The following is a 23,261-nucleotide window of genomic DNA, read 5'->3' on the forward strand; positions in this document are numbered from 1 at the left end:
TGGTATCGGACACAATGACGACCATCTCAGAGAAGATGGCGGACCAGAAGGGCGATGTTGAGCGACGGGTATGTTCTTCCTGTCACTCGTAGCAAAAACATTATCTAATGATTCTACTCAGGTCTCCATCACCGCGTCAATCGTCGGCGGCCAAGCTGAAGCAGCGGCGGCCAACGAAGCCGAACGCTCAAGAGGTCTCATCGAATCCTTGAAACTCTACCCCAAGGCGGCAGCATGGTCGGTCCTCCTCTCCACGGCCATCATTATGGAGGGCTTCGACAAGACTCTCATCAACGGTCTTCTCGCTGTCCCTCAATTCCAGCGCGCCTTCGGTGAACAACTTGCCGACGGTTCTTGGGAGATCACCTCCGCTTGGCAAGCTGGTCTCACCAATGGTGCCTTGGTCGGTGAGATCTTGGGTCTCGGACTCAATGGTATCCTTGCCGACCGCTACGGATACAGGAAGACCATGATCGGCGCGCTCATCCTGACCGCGCTTCTGATTTTCATCGTTTTCTTCGTCCAGAGCCTACCACAACTCTTGGTCGGTCTGGTCTTTATGGGAGTGCCATGGGGTGTCTTTCAGACACTCACTACCACCTACGCCGGTGAGGTCTGTCCTACCGGCTTGCGCCCCTATCTGACAACATATGTCAATCTTTGCTGGGTCATTGGACAATTCATCGGTTCTGGAGTCCTCAAAGCTGTTGCAGAGCGCACAGACGAGTGGGCATATCGCATTCCTTACGCTCTGCAGTGGGTCTGGCCGGTGCCCCTCATCATCGGCATCTACTTTGCTCCAGAATCGCCATGGTGGCTCGTTCGCAAGGATCGATACGACGAGGCCAAGGCTTCCCTGATCCGTCTCACTTCACGCAACACTCCGGACTTCAATCCCGATCATACAGTAGCCCAGATTAAGCAGACCAATGACTTCGAGGTGGCCGTCAGCGCAGGCACTTCATACCTGGACTGTTTCAAGGGTACCAACCTTCGCCGAACTGAAATCGCATGCGGAGTCTGGCTTGTCCAGACTGTCTGCGGTTCTACATTCATGGGATACTCGACATACTTCTATCGCCAGGCCGGTCTCGACGTTAGCCATGCTTTCACCCTTTCGCTCTGCCAATACGCTCTCGGTGCCATTGGAGTTTTCGTTGCCTGGTTCTTGATGCCACACTTCGGACGTCGTAGCCTGTATGTGGTCGGCCAGGCTCTGCTCTTCGGACTCCTGCTCATCATCGGATTTTGCGGCATTGCAAGCGATTCCAACAGCGCAGCACAATGGGCAATCGGCTCTATGCTTTTGTTGTTTACCTTCACCTACAACTGCAGCGTCGGCCCAATCTGCTACGCTTTGGTCGCCGAGATGCCTTCCACCCGTCTTCGCCAAAAGACTGTGGTCTTGGCCCGTACTGCCTACCAGATCGGCGGTCTCATCAATAACATCCTCACCACAAGGCAACTTAACCCTGGTGCATGGAACTGGGGACCTTTCTCTGCCTTCTTCTGGGCAGGCACTGGAGCCATCATGCTCGTCTGGTCTTACTTCCGTCTCCCAGAACCCAAGGGACGCACATACGGTGAACTCGATGTTCTCTTCGAGATGCGCGTCTCTGCGAGGAAGTTCAAGAGCACCATCGTCAACACTGATGAGCACATGGCCGCTGTTGTGGATGAGAAGCTTCCTGCAGATGAGTACGTCGAAGTCAAGGTCTAAGAAATGGCGGGAAATGTTTGTACAGATTTTACGATTTTTATGATATCTATACCTCAGTGTTCAAATAGAGATTACAATGCATCAAGCATATTCAGACTTACCTTCGCTATTCGATTACTCGGGCTTTTTAAGTTTCTCGGTAGTCTGAGAATCGCTGAGCACACTCAACCAGGTCTTCCGCAACGGAATGCCTGCATTGCAAATCCGGCGGAATCGAAATCAGCCGGCTAACATTGATCGCAGCATAAGGCAAGTTCTCTTTGAAACAGTTCTACCATGCTCCGAAGGACGCAAGCGAGACATCAGACGCCGTTGTGAGTTCACGATGATTTTCTGACTGCGAGTCGCCACTCTTCACGTGAAGTCAGCATATGCCAAGAATATCACCTTGCCGGGAAAACACGCTAACGCTGCAAGCGGAGCCTCGGCTGTGGGGAAAGTTGCTGGTCTCGGTTCTTTGAGCTATCACAGCCGAATAGGAAAGGAAGAGCACTTGACTCGTCCGACGGTTGTCGCGATGCATTCTTCTATACAACACCATTGCCACTTGGCTCTGTCTTTCGACAAACCACCTCGAGATACTCCAATACAACAGCGAACATGAATATTTCCGCATCGACCTCAGGCGGCAAGCCTCGCCCCGTCCTCAAGACACCACTATGCGAACTGCTCGGCATCGAATATCCTGTCATCTTAGCCGGAATGGCTCGAACATCGTCTGGTCCCCTGGCAGCTGCTGTGTCCAATGCAGGAGGTCTGGGTGTTATTGGAGGCCTGGGATATACACCAAAGGCCATGCGAGAGATCATCCACGAGATCAAGGCCAATCTGAACGACAAGAAGCTCCCATTCGGCGTGGATCTCGCACTCCCACAAGTCGGTGGCTCAGCACGAAAGACGAACCACGATTACACACACGGACAGTTGGACGAGCTCATCTCTGTCGTTATTGACGAGGGAGCCAGTCTGTTCGTCAGTGCTGTTGGTGTTCCTCCTGCACATGTGATCAAGCGACTACATGAGGCAAACATTCTGGTGATGAACATGGTTGGACACCCAAAGCATGCACACAAGGCCCTCAAAGCCGGCGTCGACATTGTATGCGCACAGGGAGGAGAAGGAGGAGGCCACACAGGAGACATCGCCACGAGTATCCTCATCCCCAGTGTCGTGGATGTGGCGAGGCAGTACAAGAGCCCATTGACCGGCAAGCCAGCGATGGTCGTCGCCGCAGGTGGCATCTACAACGGCCGATCACTGGCTGCAAGTCTGTCATACGGAGCAGTCGGCGCGTGGGTCGGCACAAGATTCGTCGCCAGCGAGGAAGCAGGATGCAGTCAGCAGCACAAGGAGGCAGTCGTCACAGCACAGTTTGAGGACACTCTCCGAACACTCGTCGTTTCTGGCCGACCTCTTCGAGTGCGAATGAATGACTACATCAAGTCATGGGAAGTCGATAGGCCTGAGGAGGTCAAGAGGCTGTGCGATCAAGGAATCGTGCCTCTTGCGCACGATATGGAGAACTTGCCAGACGATCAGCAAGACAAGATTGATATTCCACATTTGATGGGCCAGGTTGCTGGTGCTATTCAAAAGATTCAGCCTGCGAAGGAGATCTTGGAGGAAATGGTGTCCGAGTGTGTTGATATACTGAAGGCACAGCAGGGATACTTGGGTGACACAAGGAGTAAGCTTTAGATGAACCAGACCACCTTTCTATTTCGAAGACAATAATGAAGCTTTATCTATCCTGCCCCTTTCCCTCTTTGACAATATTACAGGACGTGAGGATGGTCTCTCGCGCGAATGCAACTCGGCGTGCAAGGTGATGCAATGCGGCTTACGAGTCTCTACTTACAAATGGATTTTGGCTCATACAACGCTTCGTCACATATCTGCCGCCATGAAGAATTACCCCAGAGATCTCTGGCCTCGGGCGTCTTCCCTCGTGAGCTGACCACGGGCATACACGACATTCACGTGGTGTCCGTTCTACGCCGCGTATTTAAGTGAACGACGGCCAGTGATGAGACGATGGCTTTGACTCTGCAACCCCGCCTCGAGCATAGGAGTTGCTCTTGACTGCCATCTCGATGCAGATCCTCCCATCAATATCAAAGGTCCCCGGAAACACCCAAGAATCAGAGTTCAGCATGCAAACCCAAGACGAATTCCTCTCAAACCCAGGCCTAGTGCCACAACAGCATACTGTGAACAGAGACTGCATGATCTGTCACGAAGAATTGATCAACCCTGTTACAACGAGCTCTTGTGAGTGTCGTGTGCTATACTGCCGAGAGTGTATTGTGGCATGGTTCAAGTCGAGCAATAAGTGCGCGACTTGTGCGACGAGATGCTACTACTTGAAACCCGACTACGATGAGGGGGAGGATTACATCTACAACGAACATGAAGACGAGAACGGGGAATATCGCGAGAGCTACCTCTTCGATGTCGAGGCCCAATCCACATGCAACGCCCTCCAGCTCCTGATTCTGTTCTCCGTCCTCCTTTTCCTGTCCATCATCTCGTGGCAGTGATGCCAACACGACCCGAGGCTTGCCAAACGGCTTTGTCGGCCACCTTCTAGTGGACACTAACATCTACAACAACGAGCAACATTTACATTATCTGCGCTCTACTAATGTTGGACAAAGATTGCAAGCCAACAATGCCTTTGTCTCTACAGCTGCCTCCACGAGGCATGCGATCTATAAGATCTTCAGCGAACTGCCACCCGAATCCCAGCTTCTGCTTCATCAAACCTACCAACACAGAAAAGCAGCCTCACCATGCCAACACGAGACCAATTCCTCGCAAGCCCTGGCCTGGTGCCACAAGACGGAGAACACGACTGCATGATCTGCTATGAAACTGCTAGCGAACCTGTAACCACAAGCCCGTGCGGCTGCCGCGTTGTCTACTGCCGCGAGTGCATTCTACTATGGTTCGGATCTTCGAATAAATGTCCAACTTGCGACTTCCGGTCCTACGAAATCGCAGATGAGAATGAGCTGACGTTTTGGAAATTTCTCCAGGCACTCTGGAACGAGCTGACGTTTTGGAAACTTCTCCTGGCACTCTGGAACGCGTTGATGATGCTGATGGACCTTTACTGCATAATCATTGCCCTTACGCAGACGTCATCACAGCCACGATTTAGAAGAAATCCGAGAATGAGGTACGTTGTTTAAGTACAATAGAATGTTGAAAATCTCAAGTACGCCATAGGACCAAGTTCCATAGTGGCTCTCCATACTGCTTCTGCCAGATCGAATCACTTTGTCTCACAAGACTCTCATGCACTGATCCAACATTCACGTTTTCTATTGTCCTTGCACAAAGAGGAATGAACAATGCCTTTGTCTATGCATCTTCTTACTCAAGGGTATGCATTCTATAAGTTCAAAACACATTCCCATCTGCGGGCCCTGCTTCTGTCAATCCCAATCCTACTAAGAGAACGCACCATGCCAACGCGGGACGAATTTCTTGCTAACCCCGGCCTGGTGCCGCAAGACAGTGAGTCGCAGTGCATGATCTGCCATGAGACGCCCGCTGTCGAACCCGTTACCACAAGCGGCTGCGAGTGTCGCGTCACCTACTGCCGCGAGTGTATTATGGAATGGTTCCGATCAGGTAGCGGCAAGTGCACAACATGCACAGTTTTTCTCTTTGACAGTGAATGTGAAGACAGCGAGAACGAAGACGGTCAAGACCAGGACTATGGCGACGGATACATTCGCTTGGACGATGGTACTGAAGAGCTTGGAGACGAAGATGAGGGCAATTCTTCCAGCGAGGAAGAGCCACCCCGTCCCTTCTATCGGTGGATACGCCACAATGTGTTCTCGAGGTGGTACAACCGTGTATTTGAGTTGGAATCGCAGTCGCGCTTCTGGTCACAATGGGAAGTAAGATCGAGAGGGAACATTTAGCACAACCATGAGGTGACGAGAAAGACAATCGATGTGGGTGCGTCCTAGACACCTTGGAAGCAACATACTAGATGTCTCTGTTTGCCTTTAGAAATCGTTGCAGCCTTATTACCTTCAGTATGCAGCCATTTGAGCGAGGATTTATTGTAACAGCACATTCTTCCCTAACTTTCCGTGTCAATACTTACTACAGAACAAAGCATCTTTCACATGCATCCCATATAAGCTTTACCCATCTCCAACATCCACGCTCGAGTCTGCTCTCTTGGAGTTGAACAAAGAACAAGGCAACAAACCCGTTGTGAACACAATCTCTCCTCGGGTGTGATAGGGATTTTCTCACGGGCTCCCGCCAAGACAGACGACAATGCAGGAACAATTTCACACGACGAATTATTCGCAGGCCTAGGGTGCATAAGTGTTGAAACAATGTTGGAAGTCATGCTGATGCATCTGTAAGCATTCGAATCTATATCAGCTAAGGATCAAGTTTTGCGGCCACTATTCGCCCTAACGATACGTCTCCCAATAGTCGTACTCCTCGAGGTCTTTTTGGTGGTACATGTATACGCGTTCCGCCTCTCTGACCATGTGCTTGATAAGATCAAGCATGTACTGCTGCACGACATTAGGATTGTCCAGCTGCCTTTGCTCCTGGTGAGCCTGGTACATCTCACCGAATGTCGGAGAGACAAACCGTAACTCGTTGACGGTACGATCGATGAGTTCATGGCGTGCTTCATCGGGAGTTATCGCGCTGCGCCTATTGAGTGATATGATCGCCGTTCCGAGAGACTGCACCACGGCGTGGATCCCCTCGTGAATCTCTCCGTCTGCCCGGTCGGGCTGCTCTCTGAGGAAGGTGTTGGCATGGACCAGGAGTGCGTCGATAAGGGGAGGTGCGTCCAACAAGGCTAATCTCTCGCCCGTGGCGGTGGGATTGGAGGGCATGTGGGCCTTACCTTCGTCATCCTCTTCATCAAAGTCCCGAATCTCGCTGACGTTTCCAGCTGCTACACGGTCCCGTCGGTGTTCCCTGTCGGTGGATCTCAAGAGGTAGATATGTCGATTTTGCCGCAGATGGTCCGTTGCAACTTCGCGGACATTGACCGGGAGACCAAAGGTGTGATAGGGTGGTGGATAGTCATCCTCCAACTGTGGAGTTACATCTTGGTTCTGGTCCTGTTGGGTGTTCTCATCATCGTCACTGTCGAGTTCAAGGAAATTGAAGACGCGCCCTGCCTCCTCTGCTACCTGCTCGACGATGTACAGCAAATATCTCTGCAGAGGATTGAGATCGACCATCTCCCCTTGTGCCTCAATGAGGTGATGCAACTCTTGGAATGTGGGTGATTCGTGTCTCAAGTCACCCAACACTTCTTGCAAGAGCTGTTCATGGCATTCTTCGAATGTCATGTCCTGCTCGTGGAGATCCAGGATACCCTCGCCAACCGCTCTAATCAGGAGGGCGAAGTCGTTCTCATCTGCTTCTTCTGAGCCTTCCAGGGCCCCTTCCAGTTGCTCATCGTGGAAAGTGTTTGCGTCAGCTAAAAGGAAGTCGATCAAGAGATACCCGTCGACCCAGACCTCTCTTGCCGAACTCTCGTTTTCGGGATTGTAGTCGTCGTCAAATCCACGGAAGTCATGGATCTGTTGCAGTTGCTCCTGCTCGTTCTCTGGAGTGTCCAGGTCTCCCATCTCGTCGAGATCAAGCAGATAAACTACTTCCTCTCCTTCGCCATTTGAGGCGAAATTTCGGACGGTGGCGTTGATTCCAAAGGTTGGGGGTCCAGACACCTCATTCCTGTCGTCTGTATAGTATTGAAGTCTGCAAGTCGGGCATTTTCTACCATATTGAAACCACGCGAGGATGCACTGCTGGCAGTACACTACGCGGCACTCACAGCTGCTAGTCATTACCGGGTTTGTTGCTTCGTCGTGACAGATAGAACAGTCTGCCCCTATATTTTGTGGCACCAGGCCAGGATTGTTGAGGAACTCAGTCTGCGTCGGCATCTTGTACTTCGTTTCTTTCTGTATTTGGTTTTGAAGAGAAACCTGGATCGAGATCGCGATCTGGTGCTACTCTTATACTCGAGGGGAGAGATGCAGAGATAAAGACATTGTCCCTTTCCTGGCTGTCTTCTTCAATACATCGAGTATATCGGTGGACAAAGGCTTTGAAGCGAGCAGACAACGTCCATGTCGTATCAGTGCTTGTAGCTCTTTGAGCAAAAGTAACTCAATCTAGGAAGTGAAGAGGCACGTGGAGTGCTCCAACGTGTGAGAAGTGCCGTCCAATGTATGTCGCGTAGTGTATAGCGTCAAAAAGACTTGTTGATCCGTGCGTATAGAGATTGGAGTGTGTATACCAACGCATTGGTTATTACAGATCTTGTAAATGTGAACGACCGAAGAACGAGAGAGTGAGAAGACTGTCCTAACAATGTATTCAGGAGGAAACAAAGAGGGCGATCATGGTTTGGAGTAGAGCTCCTGTCTGAGTTGCTCGACGCCTCAGTGTCTAAGATTCATCTCCCAAAGACAGACTTGTGGCTGCCGCGCGTCGGTGTCATCAAGGTAGTGACGTTGGTACTTGCTGCCCACGCTTTGCAGGAGGAATCAGACTCCGTCCAAGGAAATCACGTTACTGTCACCACCACCGACTGCTAGAGTGAATGGGAGAAGGTACGCACCTGACTTAAAGAAATAGTGTAGGATCTTCACGCGTCGATGTGGTATTCACTCCGTGCCTATTCACTTAGCTTGCACACAGGGTATCTCAGCAAGGACTCCAAGCAACAATGTTCTCTCTCACCGCAACCTTTCCCCGAAGATACAAGACCTCCAAGTGGCGACAGCACATCGCTCTCCAAGACTACACACGACCTTACCAAGACAGACAGCACCACAAACATGCCATCACGCGACGAACTCCTCGCTGGCTTCGTGCCACAAAACACAGCAGTCCGAGAGTGTATGATTTGCCAGCAAGAACCTCCAATTAACCCTGCAACAACACAGTTCTGTCGATGTCGCGTAGTATACTGCCGCGATTGTCTACTCCACTGGTTCGAGAGATCGAATAAATGTTGCACTTGTCCTACTGTGTACTACGTCAAAGAGAGTGACAGTGAAGATAGTGCCAGTGAAGAAAGTGACAATGAAGTCAGCGAGGACGAAGATGGCGAAGACCAAGAAGACGAAGATCCAGCAGAGAACGGACCAGGACCTTTCGAACTCCCTGTGACGATCAAGGAAATCCCCCGCCCGAGTGGTGGACCACCATTCAAACTCTACCTCCTCAACTCCATAACAGATGCAGCGGAGCGCAGTGAAGCTTCAGATACTATCATCCGATTCCGCGCCTTCCCGGGAGCACGTACGGGTCGAGAAAACGGCCAAGCACCGCAGGCATCAGCCTCCATTGAAGCATATCTAATGATCGACGCCTTCTTGCAAGACGCCATGATCATCTATGGCAGCGCCATCACTCAGATCCCCTGGAACGGCGAGGTAGGTTCCATCGAGAAGTTCATCAAATTGGTGACATCGCTCGGACAAGCCATTATCCAGCTCGATGGTCGTCGAGACATGACTTCTCTTGAGGTGGGCCGAGAGCTGTGCGAGGGTGCGCTGGACGGCTTGAGGTCAACTTGTCCCGGACTCGCAGAGACGTACGAGAGATATCTGGAGCAGGACATGCCGTTTGCAGATTGGGACTTGGTGGGGCAGTATTTGCCACACTTGGCCAAGAGAATGGCGAAAGTGGCGGAGCGGATCCATTTGTTTCGGCAGACTTGAATATGGTGATCTTGTTTGCGAAAACGTCCAGAGATAGAGGTTGGTAGTCGGGGTGCATAGCATAGATATCTTATCGAATCAGAACCCGCCACGTTCGGGATCAAGAAATGGGAAACGTATGCCCATGCAAGCGGAGCAGAGTGGTGTTTTAGGGGTCTGTAGAATATGTCTAGAATCTGCTGATGTCGCGTCCGAAGATCCAGTTGATTGACCAGTAGATGGGAATCAAGATCTTGTTCCGCCAGCTGACAGTTTTGGTCAAATACGCGCCTCGCCAAATGAGCCAGGCGATGCGGCCTGAGATGTTCGCTCCGTTGCCCTCCAGAATGGCTTTTTGTGATCCCAGATACGCCATTACACCTAAGTTTTCTGCGTCAAGTGTTAGCCCACATCATCCTCATTCGTACATGTGTTGCTTACTGTAAGTGAACTCCTGCGACTCGATGTCGCCTTTATTCAGACGTTTTGCCAACCAGTTAGCCTTCTGTGAGGCTACCTGGGCTGTAGCCGGATATGCTGTGCCTTCGAGGATAGCACAATCTCCCAACGCGTAGACGTCCTTGATTGGTTGTTCACTGGGGTCTTTGGCTTGTAGTCGGCCATTTGTGACTATGCCGCCGTTGCGCTCGTGCTTTTGTACTTTGTCCTTCAGGCCGTGCTCGACGAAGGGATTCATCATCAGCCCTGTCGACCAAACGCACATCCCGACAGGGATCTCGCCTTCCTCCTTGATCTTCAACGTGTATAGCGATGAGCCATCTTTGACTCCGGATGAGGCTTGCATCTCTTTTGGCAACCCTCGCCGTAGTTCTTCGATGTGATGACTTGTCTTGATGCTTATCCCTTGCCGTGAGAAAGTCTTCATGGCGTATTTCCCAAGTGTTTCGTCGAACATGCTCAGCACCTTGTCCGCAACATCGTAGACCGTGATGTTGACATATTTGATGAGCTCTGGATATAATCGCTTCATGTCCTCGTGCACCATGTCGTATAGCTCAGCACTCCACTCGATACCAGTAGGTCCTCCGCCGACCACCGCAAAGTTCAGATAGACGCGCTTCATTTCTTCGCTCACGGTGGGTAGCGCAGCCATCTCGAAGCAGGACAAAAGATGGTTTCGGATTCTTCTCGCATCTCCAACATCCTTGAGGAAGTATGCATTCTCTTTAACGCCTGGAGTGTTGAATGTCTGAGCGTAGCATCCCACCGTGATGACCAGTTTATCGTATGCAAGATCAAACACCTCTCCCTTCTTCTTCTCCACAGCCTTCACCTTATCTCTCTGCTTTTCCGACATTGTTTCATAGCGGCTTTCCGTCAGTGCCTTCGAGGCGACCGAATCCTCAACAGCCTCTTCTAAAGACAATGTCTTGTTCTTGAAATCGACCTGATCTGCCCAGGCTTGGAAGAAGCCGGCGCCATACTTGCGTGCTCGGAAAGCTCGATTCGGTTCGATTGTCGTTCGGAATTCGAGTGTCCCCACGGAGGTGCCCGCCAGTAGAGGCGTGAAGACGAAATATGAGCGCGGTGACACCAGAACGATCTGGTATTTCCGAGGATCCAATGCTCTCGACAGCGTGAAGCCGCCCCATCCCGAGCCCAAGATTACGACTCTTTCTCGGCCATCGCGCTGCTCGTCCAGCTGTTGTGTCGAGAGATGGCGGGCTTGCGCAGCTTTCCTGGAGCTGAGTGATAATGTGCCAGAGCGGAGAGTATGTGAAGTCAGACTGGCCAATGCCCGCCGCTGAACGCACAGCATTGCTGTCAAAGAAATTGTTGTCAGTCACCTACCTGTATTCGACTATCCCTTCGAGGACGGTGGTCATTATTACAAAAGCGCCCTTCCCATTGCATCACCTCCGCGCTCGCCGTAGATCTGTTTATGCACGAGCTGCTCTGACGTCGGCCGTGAGTCGGAAGGAGTCGGCTTCCGCTGCGATCCGATCAGCGGGAGGCGCTGGAAGAAGTGGATTTGTGCATCGTGGCTGCCACTGCACGCTGTTGTTCCACGTAGACTTTCACATAAGATCAACATGTTGATGTCGGCGACAGAGAGTAAGGTGGTCACCCGACACCGCAGCAGTATTTCATCCTCGACGCGTAGCTTCCACGCAGCTCGCCCATCTGGTGGGGCAGCCGTGAGGACACTTCAAAGACCGAAGCACGCTTCGCCGTCGGCCGAGCGCTGTCGGAGCTGACATGTCGCCCATCCAGCAGGCCAATTCGTAACTAGTTGCCATTGGAAAACCTCCCGGCTCGATTCGACCATGTCAGAAAGCAGCGTAGCTCTCGCCTCATGTGCGCCGAATTCGATTGCCGGGTTAACTCTCAAGCGGTCGAGCTGACTGCCGAATAATCGACACCACGGCAGTCATATAAGAGCTTTCCCCATGTCGACCCGTTTCTTTGAGTCGTCTACTTTGCATTGATCCAGCTGACTATCCACATACAACATACAGCGACCATATACAGTCAAAATGGCGCCAATAGACGTGCTCGACACGCACATAGTGATCCTCGGTGCAGGTACGAGCTCGTCAACCTGGAGTTGGTATCCCCGAGCTGACAGCATACCAGGAATGGGCGGCCTTGCCACAGCACTAGCATGCGCAAAGAAAGGCTTCAAAAACATCGATGTCTACGAAACAGCTTCAAACCTCGGATTCGTGGGAGCTGGCATTCAGCTTGCACCGAACATGGCACGAATCTTGGACCGACTAGGCGTCTGGGCCGACATCGAAAAGGAAGCCGTAGACCTCAAGGAGACCAGCATAAGACAAGGCTCAACAGACAGCGAACTTGGACATGTTGACCTCAAATACGTTCGCGACACATACAAGTACCCTCACATGGTCGGTCACCGCTCGTCGCTAGCAGGATCGATGTACGAAGGCTGCAAGAAGGAGTCCACGATCAAGTTCCACTTCCGAACGCAAGCCAGTGAGATCAAAGCCTGGGGTCCGAGACCTTCATTTTTAGCAACTCCGAGAGATGGACAGCCGTTCGAAGTGGAATGTGACGTGCTATTGGCAGCAGATGGAGTAAAATCAGTGGTCAGAGATCAGATGCTCCGATTAAACAAAATCGACGCCAAGATCATTGACACTGGACAAGCTGCTTACCGTATCATGCTCACCCGAGAGCAAATGAAAGACGATCCCGAGTTGCTGGAACTGATTGACTCGGAGGCCGTTACAAGATGGATCGGAGAGAAACGACATATTATTGCATACCCTGTGTCCGGTAACCAGATCTATAACCTCAGCACTGTACAGCCGGACACGAATTTTGCTGCTGCGCCGAGCGCGACATACACGACAAAGGGCAGCAAACCTGAAATGATGAGGGTGTTTGACGACTTTTGCCCGAAAGTGAAGCGCATGCTGGATATGGTACCGGACGGAGAAGTTTGCGAGTGGAAGCTGAGAGTACACGAGCCACTCCCAACGTGGATACAGGACCAAACTGCATTGATTGGAGATGCATGCCACCCGACACTACCGCATCTGGCTCAAGGAGCAGCGCAAGCAATTGAGGATGGCGCGGTCCTGTCTGTTGTTCTGTCGAAATTGCCTGAGGTGACACCGCAAGCAATCAACAAAGCACTGAAGGTCTACGAGGAAGTACGAAGAGAGCGGGCGTATCAGCTTGTCGAGCTTGCGGCTGCAAGTGGACGAGCGCTGCATCTGGGAGACGGAGCAGCAAAGGAACAGCGAGACAAGCAGTTCGCCGCGTTGAAATCTGGAAAGGGCCCTGTGCCTGACAAGTGGGCGGATGCGGACGTGCAGAAGAATATATATGGACAGGATGTGATGAAGATCGCAGAAGAGGAGTTTGACAGCATATACGCACGCGTGTAATGGCATATCTAGCTATCGAAAATCTCCATAATCAGCTGGTTGAGCATTGCAGCGTCCTGAAGTTCAGGACCACCAGACTCACTGCACATCAGCCATTCCTGAGGATCTTCATCATCTCGACTTATCCGAACCCGACGTTGGCACGCAATGTTCACATCTCCTGCAGCATGGCCGTGCAACGTGGTGAGGACGCTTCACTACCTAGGTATACCTTCTCCTGCCCCATCGACCGATATCGGCCAACTATATAGCAGTGCAAGAGTGCAATCTAAATATAGAAGGAGTGCTGGACTGCATCGTCACTTCACACGCGTTCATTGCCTCTTTCGAATGGCATGCAGTGAAGACGACCACTCACAGGCTAAATCAGTTCTAATTCTGAGTATCCCAGTGTTTGAGTCATTTCAGAGTGTGCACTCAGCACCAACGAATGCAGCAAGATCGACCTGCAGCAAGCTACAAGCACTCCACATAAAAGAGTCTCAGAAGTTGCACGTTTGAACATCACTTCATTCAACTTCAATAGCAATCCAATCACCACGATCTACGAAGACCCAACCAAAATGACAACCTCTCAACGACCCATCCAGAATAAATACATCCCCGGCCACAAACCCACCCACATCCAAAACCACACCTGGCGAACCGCCGAAAACTCCTGCGCCTACCTCCTCCCCACCCTCCAGCAAAAAGTCCAAGAAATTCCCAAACTCAAAGCCCTCGACTGCGGCTGCGGCCCAGGCACAATCTCCGCCTCCTTAGCCTCCTACTTCCCCCAAGGCCACATCATCGCCACAGACCTCTCCCCAGATGTCGTAAACCAAGCCGCAACTCACGCCAAAAATGTCGGAATCAACAATATGTCGACCCAAGTCGCTTCTATCTTCGAACTCCCATTTCCAGACAACGAATTTGATCTTGTGCACGCTCAGCAGATTTTGTGTCATTTGAGTGAGCCGCTGCCTGCGGTAAAGGAGATGTTGAGGGTCTGTAAACCCGGCGGGATCGTGGCTTTACGGGAATGTGATATGAGGATGTGGTGTTTTTATCCCGAGACGGAGGGGATGAAAGATATTCATAAGGCGATTATGAAGACTTTTGAGGCGAGTGGAGGGAGTGTTGATATGGGACCGAGGTTGGTGAGTCTGGCTTTGAAGGCTGGGGTGAAGAGGGAGGATGTAAAGGTGAGTGAAGTGTTTGATTTTGTTTCTCCTGTGATTTTGAGATTGCGTGATGTGATTTCCCCTGCTGGTACTTCTTCATATTTCAATTTCCTGCGTATGATTGCACCTCTTTTTGGGATATGCTTCACCATCTCGCTCGCCAGTCTTCGCGCTGCACCAACTATTCGTCTATCTCGTGTCTTTGCAAACTGCGGGTACCCATTCATGTTGACTTCGCTTTGTCTGCATTTCCCCATTCACTGCATCTTCATCGTTTGCCCACAACCTCCCCAGCTCGCACTACTAACCAGAAACAACCAGGCTTCAATGGGAACATGGTGCTACAGCACCCGTGACGAACGACAAGTATGGATGAGCACCTTCGCCTACCGGCTTCGAGAAGGTGGAATGCGGAAAGAGATTCTCGAAAAGAAGCTAGGCTGGACTGCCGAGCAACTAGACGATATGGCAGACGAGTGCGAAAAGTTCATCGAGGCAGAAGACGGCTGCTTCGGCGTAATGCATGGAGAATTGATCATCACAAAGGCGTGAGCCCGGGCCAATATGAGAGCAGATTGTAATGATAATGATATTGATGCGAAAATGCTCAGAATATTCCAATGTAAAAACTGCATACATCAGTGTCGTACAAGTTTCTGTTTTAGTAGCCGATGATAGACGCGGGTGTATTTTGGGTTTGAACTCTTGTTACACGGGGAAACCACGCTAGAAAACATCTGTACATGCCAATCTCCACCCACCTGTCTCCCAAGTAGCTGTCCCCTTGCCGAAATACATCTATCGTCGGAAAACTGAACCGGGTTGCTTTGGTGCATTGGCTGGGGGTGGTGTATAAGCGATCTTGCGGGTCTTGATCGTGGACCACTTGTATCTGGGGGTTCATTGTCAGCGTATAGGTCTCTAACGTCCAGCCTTTCCATCACGTACCTCTTGACCCACACGCTCATGGCGAAAAGCACAGATCCAATGGCCATGACCTTCCAGCCCATGCGCTTGCGCTCGTCCATCTCAGGCTCAGCAGCCCAGTTCAGGAATTCGACGACATCCTTGGCCATTTGAGAAGTAGTGGCAGGAGTGCCATCCTCGTACTCGACGAGGCCATCGTAGAGGACACGAGCCATGGCAATACCGGTACCGGGGAAGTACGGGTTGAAGTTCAAGCCAGCCTGCACAACAGCACCGGCCGGTGGCTCTTCAGGGTATCCGGTAAGAAGAGAGAAGATGTAGTTGCAGCCGCCGTGTCGTCCCTTGACGATCAAGCTGAGATCCGGGGGCAGAGCACCATTGTTCGCAGCACGGCCAGCCTCATCGTTCTTGTATGGGGATGGAATGTAGTCGGACAATTTTCCAGGGCGCTTCTCGATCTCGCCCTCATCGTTTGGCTCGCTGTCGTACTCGTTCTCCTCAGCCATTGCCTTGGCCTCATCGACAGTCATGATATTGCCGACGAGTGTTCGGTATGGAATACGGCTCAGGGAGTGGCACGAGGCGCACACTTCGCGGTAGACCTGGAAACCACGGCGGAGAGCAGCGTGGTCGAAGGTCTTGATCAGCTTCTCGTGCTCCCATGGGTACTGTGTGGCGTGGAGTCTGTTTCTCATCAGCGCGTGTCCCTACTTCCACAGCCTCAACGCTATGTTCCTGGACCTGCTGCTACCCACCCTTCTTCAGCCGGAGTCATGGCGTGCGCGGAGCGGCCATATTGATAGTAGTACCAGGCTACAGATGTGGCGGCGAGGGCGCTCGAGGATGCGAGGAGGGCATTGTTGGTCCAGAACTGGGAGCCGGCCGATTCGGAAGAGCTTTGCGAGGAGGCATTGCGCTGTGAAGGAGGCTCCGTTAGTACTCATATGTACTGAGTGCATCGCCGCTGTTCTCGGCCATCATGCTGTATGCGCGGGAGCGGCCACTCGAGGTCGCTAAAGACGTGGTGCGGATTCAACATACCGTGGCAGTCTTGGTGGCAGTCGTCTTGCCATTGCCGAGCGCGCGAGTCGCGCGTGCGGCAGTCCGGCTCAGCATGGTGGATCGAGTGAAGGCCTCAGCGCTTGAGACGCTCTACACGATGGCGGAGTCGAGATGGAGGGCGGAGGCGGAGGCGTCGTTGTTGCCGCTGTGGTGGTTCTTCTTCGACGAAGCTCCCAAACTTGTCGAGATTCGGAGGTTTCCGTGTCAGCCCAGAATCTTCTGGTCTCTGATTGGCTGGTCGTCCAAACAGGCAAGCGCATCCTGGGCAAGCTGCACTTCGCTGACTTCACCACTTTCGACAGCTGCGTGATGGGCCAGACTGCGGCGATCTACATAGGTCGCTCTCTCACCTATCACCCGTACGCTGTTTGACCATCCACTCTGGCTTCAAAGATTTCGACTCTTGCCGGAGCCTTCGAGTGAAATGCACACGGCACAATCAACTGGACCAAGTGGGACCCAATCCATATGCTATTTCACGTTATTCACGACCATCAATGAGCACCTCAACGTAATGTCAAAATTTGAGTGTGTTTCTGAAATCTCTATACCGCTCGATCTTGAGCCTGGCTAGTCTAAGAAGCACCGAAAGCTTCAGCTAACGGACAAAGCCCCAGTATCCTGACTTCACGCACTGAGTCTTCGCTGGATATACGGCCATGTCCATGAACCTGATTGCTCCTCTTGGGCCGTTACGATGCAATCTTAAGTCGGGTCACACTAAGTAGCGGCCAACGCTTCAGCTAATCAGAAGCAGATTCTGTGAGCAATCGACCTTCAGCAAATCTTGCAACAAAACATGAAGACACCTTCAGTTCATTTGCCGGTCCAGAGAACGCCATGCTCGTCCTCCAGCTCGGCACTCATGTTCTTCTCAGGATAAATGTAGTCCCACGCCTCATCGAACTCTCCGCCGCTACGCGACACCTTCGGTAGCAAGCAGACATAAAACTGCTTGGCTGCCGCACTCCACCGAATGCAAGGAAGCTGTGCGCGGAAGCACGTGCGACAAGCAATGTAAGCCTTGTCATCAATGGCATACGTCGTTCTGTTGGCCTTGAGGAACTGTTTGACGCATGCTGACGTGTTCTTGGCGTGGTCATTCCAGTGCTTTCTGAAGGCCTTTTTCCTCGGGAGCAGTCGGCGAGAGTCTTTCTCCTTGCGGACCTCCATCTCTGCTGGAAAGGTCTCGTTGAAGAGCTCTTCAAGGATCGGCTCCAGTGCCTCCGGCAGTATTCCAGTGACGAGAGCGAAGTCGTTATCCTCTTCCTCCACAACGATACCGATGTCGTCAATATTGTAGTTGAGCCTCTCTTGCACCTGGTGAGATGGGCCATCCTCGGTGTCTCGTTCCTCGTCCACGTCAACACTCCCTTCATGCTCGGTCTGCCAGTCGGAGTCTCCACGCTGAGCATCTTCACAGTGCCGGTGCAGCTCTTCGTTCTGGCAACCGTCCTCGAAACCCTCGAACTCCTGCTCAGTGGCGGATCCATACTCATGGTGTTCCTGATCGTAACGATCATGATCATTCAAGCGTCCGGCATCGATGGCGTCTCCACCCTCATCCAGCTCTTGCTTCACATCAGGCTCTCCATGCTCACGATGGCATATTGGGTGTCCATTATGACTGATGTCCGGAGAAACCTCGCTCTGCTCGGCGTTATCCAAGTGGGGAGCACTCACTGGACTTTCAGAAACCGAGCGTGCAACACTTGGCTGGTCTCGCACCAGACTGCCACGCCCGTGGGCTCTGTGTAAGGTCCGTCAGTCAGGGATATCCGAAGATGGAGAGTCACTTACAGTCCACCATTCTGGACAAGTGCCACAGCTTCACCAGATAGCCTCTTGAGACCTTCCTGCAGCATCTCGATGGTCTCACCTCGCTCATTCACATCGGCCCGGAGTGCTTGATTCTCGTGTGCGAACCTCTCCACCTCGGTTTGGAGTGCTCGATTTTCGCGTGCGAGCCTCTTCACCAACCTCAAGATTCGCGTCTCACGGAGGGGATCTGACGCTGTACCCTGTTGTGACTTGGACTTCTTGCGTCTCCAGTTGAGTGCCTGCTGCGGCTCGCTGGTTCTCCGTTGATCGTGGAGCTTCTTTTGGAGTGTACAATCGGGCTGAGTGATGACGTTGTTCGTAGCCCGAGCAGTGTCCAGTGGCTCGCCAACGTACACATCTTCGTATTGGTAGTCCATTGTGGCCGATAACCAGAGGGCTCTGGTGCTACCTGAAAAGAGGCTGCTTTGTGCCCGGTGACCGGCGCGCGCTGGTACGGTCGGAAAGGTTGTTGTTCGAAAGACGAACCTGCGATGAAGGTGGGAAGGGTTTTGTTTGCTTGCTCAACGTGCCGGCTGATTTTATGACTAGGGTTTGCGCTAGCGCGTTTTCACATGCGCAGTGGTGAAAGTCGTGCTTCTTCCGAAACAGACAACACTATTCCTGGCGGTACCAGCGAGCACTGCTCAGCGGGACCATTCGCCTTCATTTTATGTGCTGCTAGCGGTGCCCATTTCGCAACACATCTGCACGCAGACAACCATATTGCTGGAGGCACCAGCGAGCACTGCTCAGCGGGAGCATTTGCAACCTCTTCACTGCAAGGAACTCAGCCTTCCCTGTCACAGCAGGTGGACGTACAATGGTCAGCAACAGTTTGTCGCCATCGCAGGCGCGCCAACCAGGAGAAGCATCTGGAACACGACGGAAATACGGCCATTGTGAACAAGATCGATGCGCAGTGTTCCTCGAGGAGCTGGTGGCCGCTGCAACCACCGCGGGCGAACCCAGGGACAGGAGTTGATGCAGCGCATGCGAGACATCCGCAGGCTCATCACGACGCGTGTGGGGGACAGCATCTTGATGGTCCATCTTTTGGCTCGAAGCTTCTCGTGAGTATCATGCTTGACATGATGGGTAAGTGCCCGTTCTTGTTCCACGTTCGACTCACTGACAAGCTTCCAGAAAAGCCGCGCCGCACCATTGAAGAAGGGATTGCTAGTTTCGTGGGTACTGACCTCAAGATGTGGGATCATTTTCTCTTTGGCGTTGCAGAGAGACCCCCAAACGCTCGCTTGCTTATTGCACATATATCGAGGTTCGACCCTTTCGTGGGCGCCTGCGATGAGCCGGGGGTGCGCAGAGTCATCGAACGACCAATCAACGCCTGTCACCCGTTGAAGTATCGAGAAGCACTCATGGGCCCCGAAATGGCGGAGCTGCTCCAGTCCCGAGAATATCTGAATTTTGTGCTAAAGAATGAGGCACAAGTGGATGAACGATGTGCAGCAATACTTTCAGAAACCTTCAAGAGTCTTCGACGGGATCAGCTGTCTGAATAAAAGCTAGCAATGGCCATCGAGGCATATCGGGTCAGCAAGGATAGCGTCAGTTCTTTAGTGCGCCGGGTCTGCCAAGTGGAATTGCTCAACGGGTCGGCTCTGTGCCATGATGGTCTAAGTGAGAGAATGACCAGTACGAGGCACTCTACCATCTTTGTCGCCAGTTTTCGCTGACGAATGACAGGCTTGAACCCTGCCGAGCGGCGCATCATCACCTCCAACATCGAGAGAGTCGCTGATGGCTTGCAGTACATCAATGACGACTTGCATCAGGAGGCTGCAGATCTCGTACTAGAGGAGAGCTTCTACCTCATTCCCGTCATCTTGCGGTCGCGATGCCGGAATAATGTGACCGGATGGAAAGCTCTCGTCGCTGAGATTTTAGACTGATCAGTCGCAAGGTTGAAGACTATTCTCGCTAACAGGGCCCTTATCCCATTGACCATGGGATTTTGTCAGATGAAACGGCTCGGCCTGGGAAGGGTGTGGCCTTGCCTAGGCTTCCAATCCAAAAATATGCAGATTCATGCATGGCTTTACAGCAGACAGGATCGCAGTGGTTGACTGGCATTCTTACTGTGATTCTCGAGGCGAGCTCGTGGGAGAGTCTTATTGCTTGCTCAATGCAATGTGTCTGCTGATATTATAATTAGGGTTTGCGCTAGCGCGGCGACTGCATGAGGGCGGCACTGACTACAACAAATTCAGGTCTCACGATTGCTGTGGTCTTTACCAGAGATCTGTTTAGATCCGTACCATTCTGATATGCTCATCATGCAGATGCCATGCCCGGCAGGCGATGCAATGGGGAACATTGATCTACAGAAGATGAACGGATATATCGAAGAAGAATTCCAAAGACTCTATAGTAGCACAAGGGCTGCTTTGTGGCCAATTACTGGAGCTCTCTGGTGGAGTTCGCGCAGGTTATAATCATAATTGAAGTTTTCGGCGACCGTGATGTGTTTCTTGCGCCCATCGTACCTGCCCTTCCTCACGGCCAGGGTCCACGCTAATGTTGGGCGGTTTTATGCTTGCCGTTGTTGCAAGTTGACGCACAACATTACAATACACTCGGGTTGAATCAGGACCGGAGTACTCTGGAAGTCGGCACCAAAGTTGTCAATTCTACTTACCCATTGTGCGTGCCTTTCCGTCTTCGAGGCCGTGTACGTCAACGCCAGGCGACGTTAGAACTGCGCCCGTGGGGACGCACCACTACCAATTCACGACACATTCGTTGTTACCAGAGATCTCCAGAAGTCGGCACCATTCGGCGCACCGTTCAGCATGCTATCCATGTCAGAGTAGAACCACGGAACGACCTGTCGGTCCAGCAACACACAGAAGGAAGAAGCGGTGAAGATGGAGATTGACTTGACCTCTCGTGGCGCAAATTCAACAATCAAGCTGAAAGAAGCTATCAGTGTCCTCCGACGGAGTGGAGATCTTGAGAAATTGAGCATAATAAGAGATGCATTCCAACAGCAATACCTGGCAATTTTCAGCGGCGAAGAAGACGGCATCGATGCTGCCATCAAGGATGGCCAAGTCAAGAAGATGCAAGAATTGAACGGCCAGGTCGATGCCCAGTTGGCGGCATCCGAGCATAAGCTTGGAATCGCTCGAAAGAATTACGCCAGGGCGTTGAAGACTGTGCAGACAACCCATGAGCTGAAGCGTTTGCTTCTTACAGCGGAGCAAGAGACCAGTGCAGATGAGCTTACGGACCGACTGAGCCAAGTCGAATCACGGCTCTGCATGTTGAAGGACAGCGGACAGAGCAAGGCTTCAGTCAGGGCTGCCCAGGCGCCATTTGCCGAAGAGAAGGAGCGTCATGAGCCGGAGACAGATCAGCAATCGCAGGAATGGGCAAATGAGGAGGACCGCACATTTGGCGTTGCGTGTGAACAGGCCGGCGGGCAGCCGAATAAAACCTCGCAACTTGAGGTCCGGAATGAAGAGCGACAGGGAAAGCTGGAGATTCAAACAGATCAAGTGCAGCGGTGTGAGAACGAGCTCAATGCCTTGAGATCTCGCCTCTCTGAACTCGAGCAGACCAAGCACCATGATAACGTAGATCACCAAGAGCTGGCTTTCCAGACTGCGTTGGCGTTGAAGAGGGTCAAAGACGCCGAGAGCAGGCTGAAGCAAGTTCAAAAGAAGGCTGCGCGCCAGAACAAGCTCAAACGTAAGGCTGTGGAAGGCCAGGTCCTGCCGGCAAAGCGTCGTTGAGCGGACACAGTCATAGCCTCCAATTCGTGCTCCTTCATGTTCGAGGCAAATTTCCTGCCGCCAGTAGTCGACGGTAGCTCACCGCCTACAGAAAATCGCGCAAAGCACGTCTAGATACTGCAGTGTTTTTGAAGGCGACATCTACTCCTCCTCCCCAACACATCTCGAAATTTCCACCCCATCCGGCACACCAGTCGGCTCGAAAGAATTCACCAATTGGCTCTCATAAACCAAATTCGGATTCCCAACCGCCTGCCCCAAACTCTCCTGATCAATCCTCTTCTTATACTGCTGCGCATGCCGATCCCCAAAAGCCGCAATATCATTCCCCCCGTTCACCTCCTTGGCCTTCTCCCTCTTCTCCTTCACACTACTCCTCACATACTCCAAATAAGGCGGATTACCAGGCTTAATAACATTATCCGCCGCGAGAACAGAGCCCGGAGTGACGAGGTTCAATTCTTCGCAAAGTTTCAGATCGGTCGTGTAAGCGGGCTTGTAGTGATCCAAGAACATGAGATCGATGTGTTGGAGTTGATTTGTGGCGTGGAGGCGTTTGATGGAGGTATCGCTGCTTCCGATTTCGACCTTGACGACATCGGAGAGGCCGGCGAGGTTTACGAGGGCCATGATTACTGCGGCGAACTCTGGAGAGCGTTCGAGAGAGTAGTATCTTGTGCCTCCGGCGGCTTTGACGGCTGCGCCGAAGAGGATGCAGCTGTAGCCTATGTAGCCGCCTAGTTCGACCTGAAATGTTCTTAGTAGGGCACAAGTGAGCGTGTGATGATATTGTCTACCATTGTCTTCGGCTTGACCTCAGCAATGAGATCTGTTACAATCTTGCCCTTGTCCTCGCCAACATTCATGAGGTACTTCTTCTCTCGTCCAAATTTGTCAATGGCTTCTAGGACTTTGGCAGGATTGCCGCGTATTGACTCCTCCAGATCTGGCAGTCCAAACACATAATGCAGAAGCTCAATTTCTCTTCCATCGTCGAAGAAGACTTCTTCTTGCTCCGCGTAGGCTTTCTTCTGGTCAAAGTCAGGCATCTTGGCGGCGATTCACTCGAAAATGTTGGAGTTTTGTTGAAGGATTTGGAGTGGTAAAATTGTTATGCAAGACAGAGTTTTGAGTCACATGAATTTTGTGTGACGTTGTGAGAATGGTTGACATCTACAGTGCAGCTTTCATGATGTCCGATGGCGTGCAGT

General features: G+C 52.0%; 14 protein-coding genes across 14 annotated transcripts; 9 read left to right on the top strand and 5 right to left on the bottom strand.

Annotated features, from left to right (window-relative positions):
- Nucleotides 1–14: 14 nt before the first annotated feature.
- On the top strand, nucleotides 15–1,720 carry CKM354_001270900 (uncharacterized protein; the record flags this gene model as incomplete). Its single annotated transcript, XM_044808234.1, has 2 exons — nucleotides 15–68; nucleotides 122–1,720. The coding sequence occupies 2 exons, from the start codon at nucleotides 15–17 to the stop codon at nucleotides 1,718–1,720; spliced, it is 1,653 nt and encodes a 550-aa protein (XP_044664169.1).
- A 600-nt stretch (nucleotides 1,721–2,320) lies between these two features.
- CKM354_001271000 (uncharacterized protein) lies at nucleotides 2,321–3,733 on the top strand (the record flags this gene model as incomplete). Its single annotated transcript, XM_044808235.1, has 2 exons — nucleotides 2,321–3,407; nucleotides 3,546–3,733. The coding sequence occupies 2 exons, from the start codon at nucleotides 2,321–2,323 to the stop codon at nucleotides 3,731–3,733; spliced, it is 1,275 nt and encodes a 424-aa protein (XP_044664170.1).
- A 140-nt stretch (nucleotides 3,734–3,873) lies between these two features.
- On the top strand, nucleotides 3,874–4,260 carry CKM354_001271100 (uncharacterized protein; the record flags this gene model as incomplete). Its single annotated transcript, XM_044808236.1, has 1 exon — nucleotides 3,874–4,260. The coding sequence occupies one exon, from the start codon at nucleotides 3,874–3,876 to the stop codon at nucleotides 4,258–4,260; it is 387 nt and encodes a 128-aa protein (XP_044664171.1).
- Nucleotides 4,261–4,512: 252 nt separating this feature from the next.
- Nucleotides 4,513–4,914, top strand: CKM354_001271200 (uncharacterized protein; the record flags this gene model as incomplete). The annotated part of the gene is made up of 1 exon (XM_044808237.1): nucleotides 4,513–4,914. The coding sequence occupies one exon, from the start codon at nucleotides 4,513–4,515 to the stop codon at nucleotides 4,912–4,914; it is 402 nt and encodes a 133-aa protein (XP_044664172.1).
- A 276-nt stretch (nucleotides 4,915–5,190) lies between these two features.
- CKM354_001271300 (uncharacterized protein) lies at nucleotides 5,191–5,658 on the top strand (the record flags this gene model as incomplete). Its single annotated transcript, XM_044808238.1, has 1 exon — nucleotides 5,191–5,658. The coding sequence occupies one exon, from the start codon at nucleotides 5,191–5,193 to the stop codon at nucleotides 5,656–5,658; it is 468 nt and encodes a 155-aa protein (XP_044664173.1).
- Nucleotides 5,659–6,168: 510 nt separating this feature from the next.
- CKM354_001271400 (uncharacterized protein) lies at nucleotides 6,169–7,674 on the bottom strand (the record flags this gene model as incomplete). The annotated part of the gene is made up of 1 exon (XM_044808239.1): nucleotides 6,169–7,674. The coding sequence occupies one exon, from the start codon at nucleotides 7,672–7,674 to the stop codon at nucleotides 6,169–6,171; it is 1,506 nt and encodes a 501-aa protein (XP_044664174.1).
- A 900-nt stretch (nucleotides 7,675–8,574) lies between these two features.
- Nucleotides 8,575–9,462, top strand: CKM354_001271500 (uncharacterized protein; the record flags this gene model as incomplete). The annotated part of the gene is made up of 1 exon (XM_044808240.1): nucleotides 8,575–9,462. One exon carries the CDS (start codon nucleotides 8,575–8,577, stop codon nucleotides 9,460–9,462), a length of 888 nt encoding a protein of 295 aa, XP_044664175.1.
- Nucleotides 9,463–9,631: 169 nt separating this feature from the next.
- Nucleotides 9,632–11,221, bottom strand: CKM354_001271600 (uncharacterized protein; the record flags this gene model as incomplete). The annotated part of the gene is made up of 2 exons (XM_044808241.1): nucleotides 9,632–9,831; nucleotides 9,883–11,221. 2 exons carry the CDS (start codon nucleotides 11,219–11,221, stop codon nucleotides 9,632–9,634), a joined length of 1,539 nt encoding a protein of 512 aa, XP_044664176.1.
- Nucleotides 11,222–11,939: 718 nt separating this feature from the next.
- CKM354_001271700 (uncharacterized protein) lies at nucleotides 11,940–13,322 on the top strand (the record flags this gene model as incomplete). Its single annotated transcript, XM_044808242.1, has 2 exons — nucleotides 11,940–11,988; nucleotides 12,040–13,322. The coding sequence occupies 2 exons, from the start codon at nucleotides 11,940–11,942 to the stop codon at nucleotides 13,320–13,322; spliced, it is 1,332 nt and encodes a 443-aa protein (XP_044664177.1).
- Nucleotides 13,323–13,885: 563 nt separating this feature from the next.
- On the top strand, nucleotides 13,886–15,037 carry CKM354_001271800 (uncharacterized protein; the record flags this gene model as incomplete). The annotated part of the gene is made up of 2 exons (XM_044808243.1): nucleotides 13,886–14,506; nucleotides 14,807–15,037. 2 exons carry the CDS (start codon nucleotides 13,886–13,888, stop codon nucleotides 15,035–15,037), a joined length of 852 nt encoding a protein of 283 aa, XP_044664178.1.
- Nucleotides 15,038–15,283: 246 nt separating this feature from the next.
- Nucleotides 15,284–16,528, bottom strand: CKM354_001271900 (ubiquinol--cytochrome-c reductase catalytic subunit CYT1; the record flags this gene model as incomplete). Its single annotated transcript, XM_044808244.1, has 4 exons — nucleotides 15,284–15,377; nucleotides 15,434–16,096; nucleotides 16,168–16,328; nucleotides 16,454–16,528. 4 exons carry the CDS (start codon nucleotides 16,526–16,528, stop codon nucleotides 15,284–15,286), a joined length of 993 nt encoding a protein of 330 aa, XP_044664179.1.
- A 762-nt stretch (nucleotides 16,529–17,290) lies between these two features.
- Nucleotides 17,291–18,672, bottom strand: CKM354_001272000 (uncharacterized protein; the record flags this gene model as incomplete). The annotated part of the gene is made up of 2 exons (XM_044808245.1): nucleotides 17,291–18,224; nucleotides 18,275–18,672. 2 exons carry the CDS (start codon nucleotides 18,670–18,672, stop codon nucleotides 17,291–17,293), a joined length of 1,332 nt encoding a protein of 443 aa, XP_044664180.1.
- A 2,442-nt stretch (nucleotides 18,673–21,114) lies between these two features.
- CKM354_001272100 (uncharacterized protein) lies at nucleotides 21,115–22,050 on the top strand (the record flags this gene model as incomplete). The annotated part of the gene is made up of 2 exons (XM_044808246.1): nucleotides 21,115–21,122; nucleotides 21,243–22,050. 2 exons carry the CDS (start codon nucleotides 21,115–21,117, stop codon nucleotides 22,048–22,050), a joined length of 816 nt encoding a protein of 271 aa, XP_044664181.1.
- Nucleotides 22,051–22,191: 141 nt separating this feature from the next.
- CKM354_001272200 (uncharacterized protein) lies at nucleotides 22,192–23,099 on the bottom strand (the record flags this gene model as incomplete). The annotated part of the gene is made up of 2 exons (XM_044808247.1): nucleotides 22,192–22,797; nucleotides 22,848–23,099. 2 exons carry the CDS (start codon nucleotides 23,097–23,099, stop codon nucleotides 22,192–22,194), a joined length of 858 nt encoding a protein of 285 aa, XP_044664182.1.
- Between the last annotated feature and the right edge of the window lie 162 nt (nucleotides 23,100–23,261).

The sequence above is a fragment of the Cercospora kikuchii genome (genome assembly GCF_019650295.1).
Source record: "Cercospora kikuchii DNA, contig_00009, whole genome shotgun sequence".
Taxonomy (NCBI): domain Eukaryota; kingdom Fungi; phylum Ascomycota; class Dothideomycetes; order Mycosphaerellales; family Mycosphaerellaceae; genus Cercospora; species Cercospora kikuchii.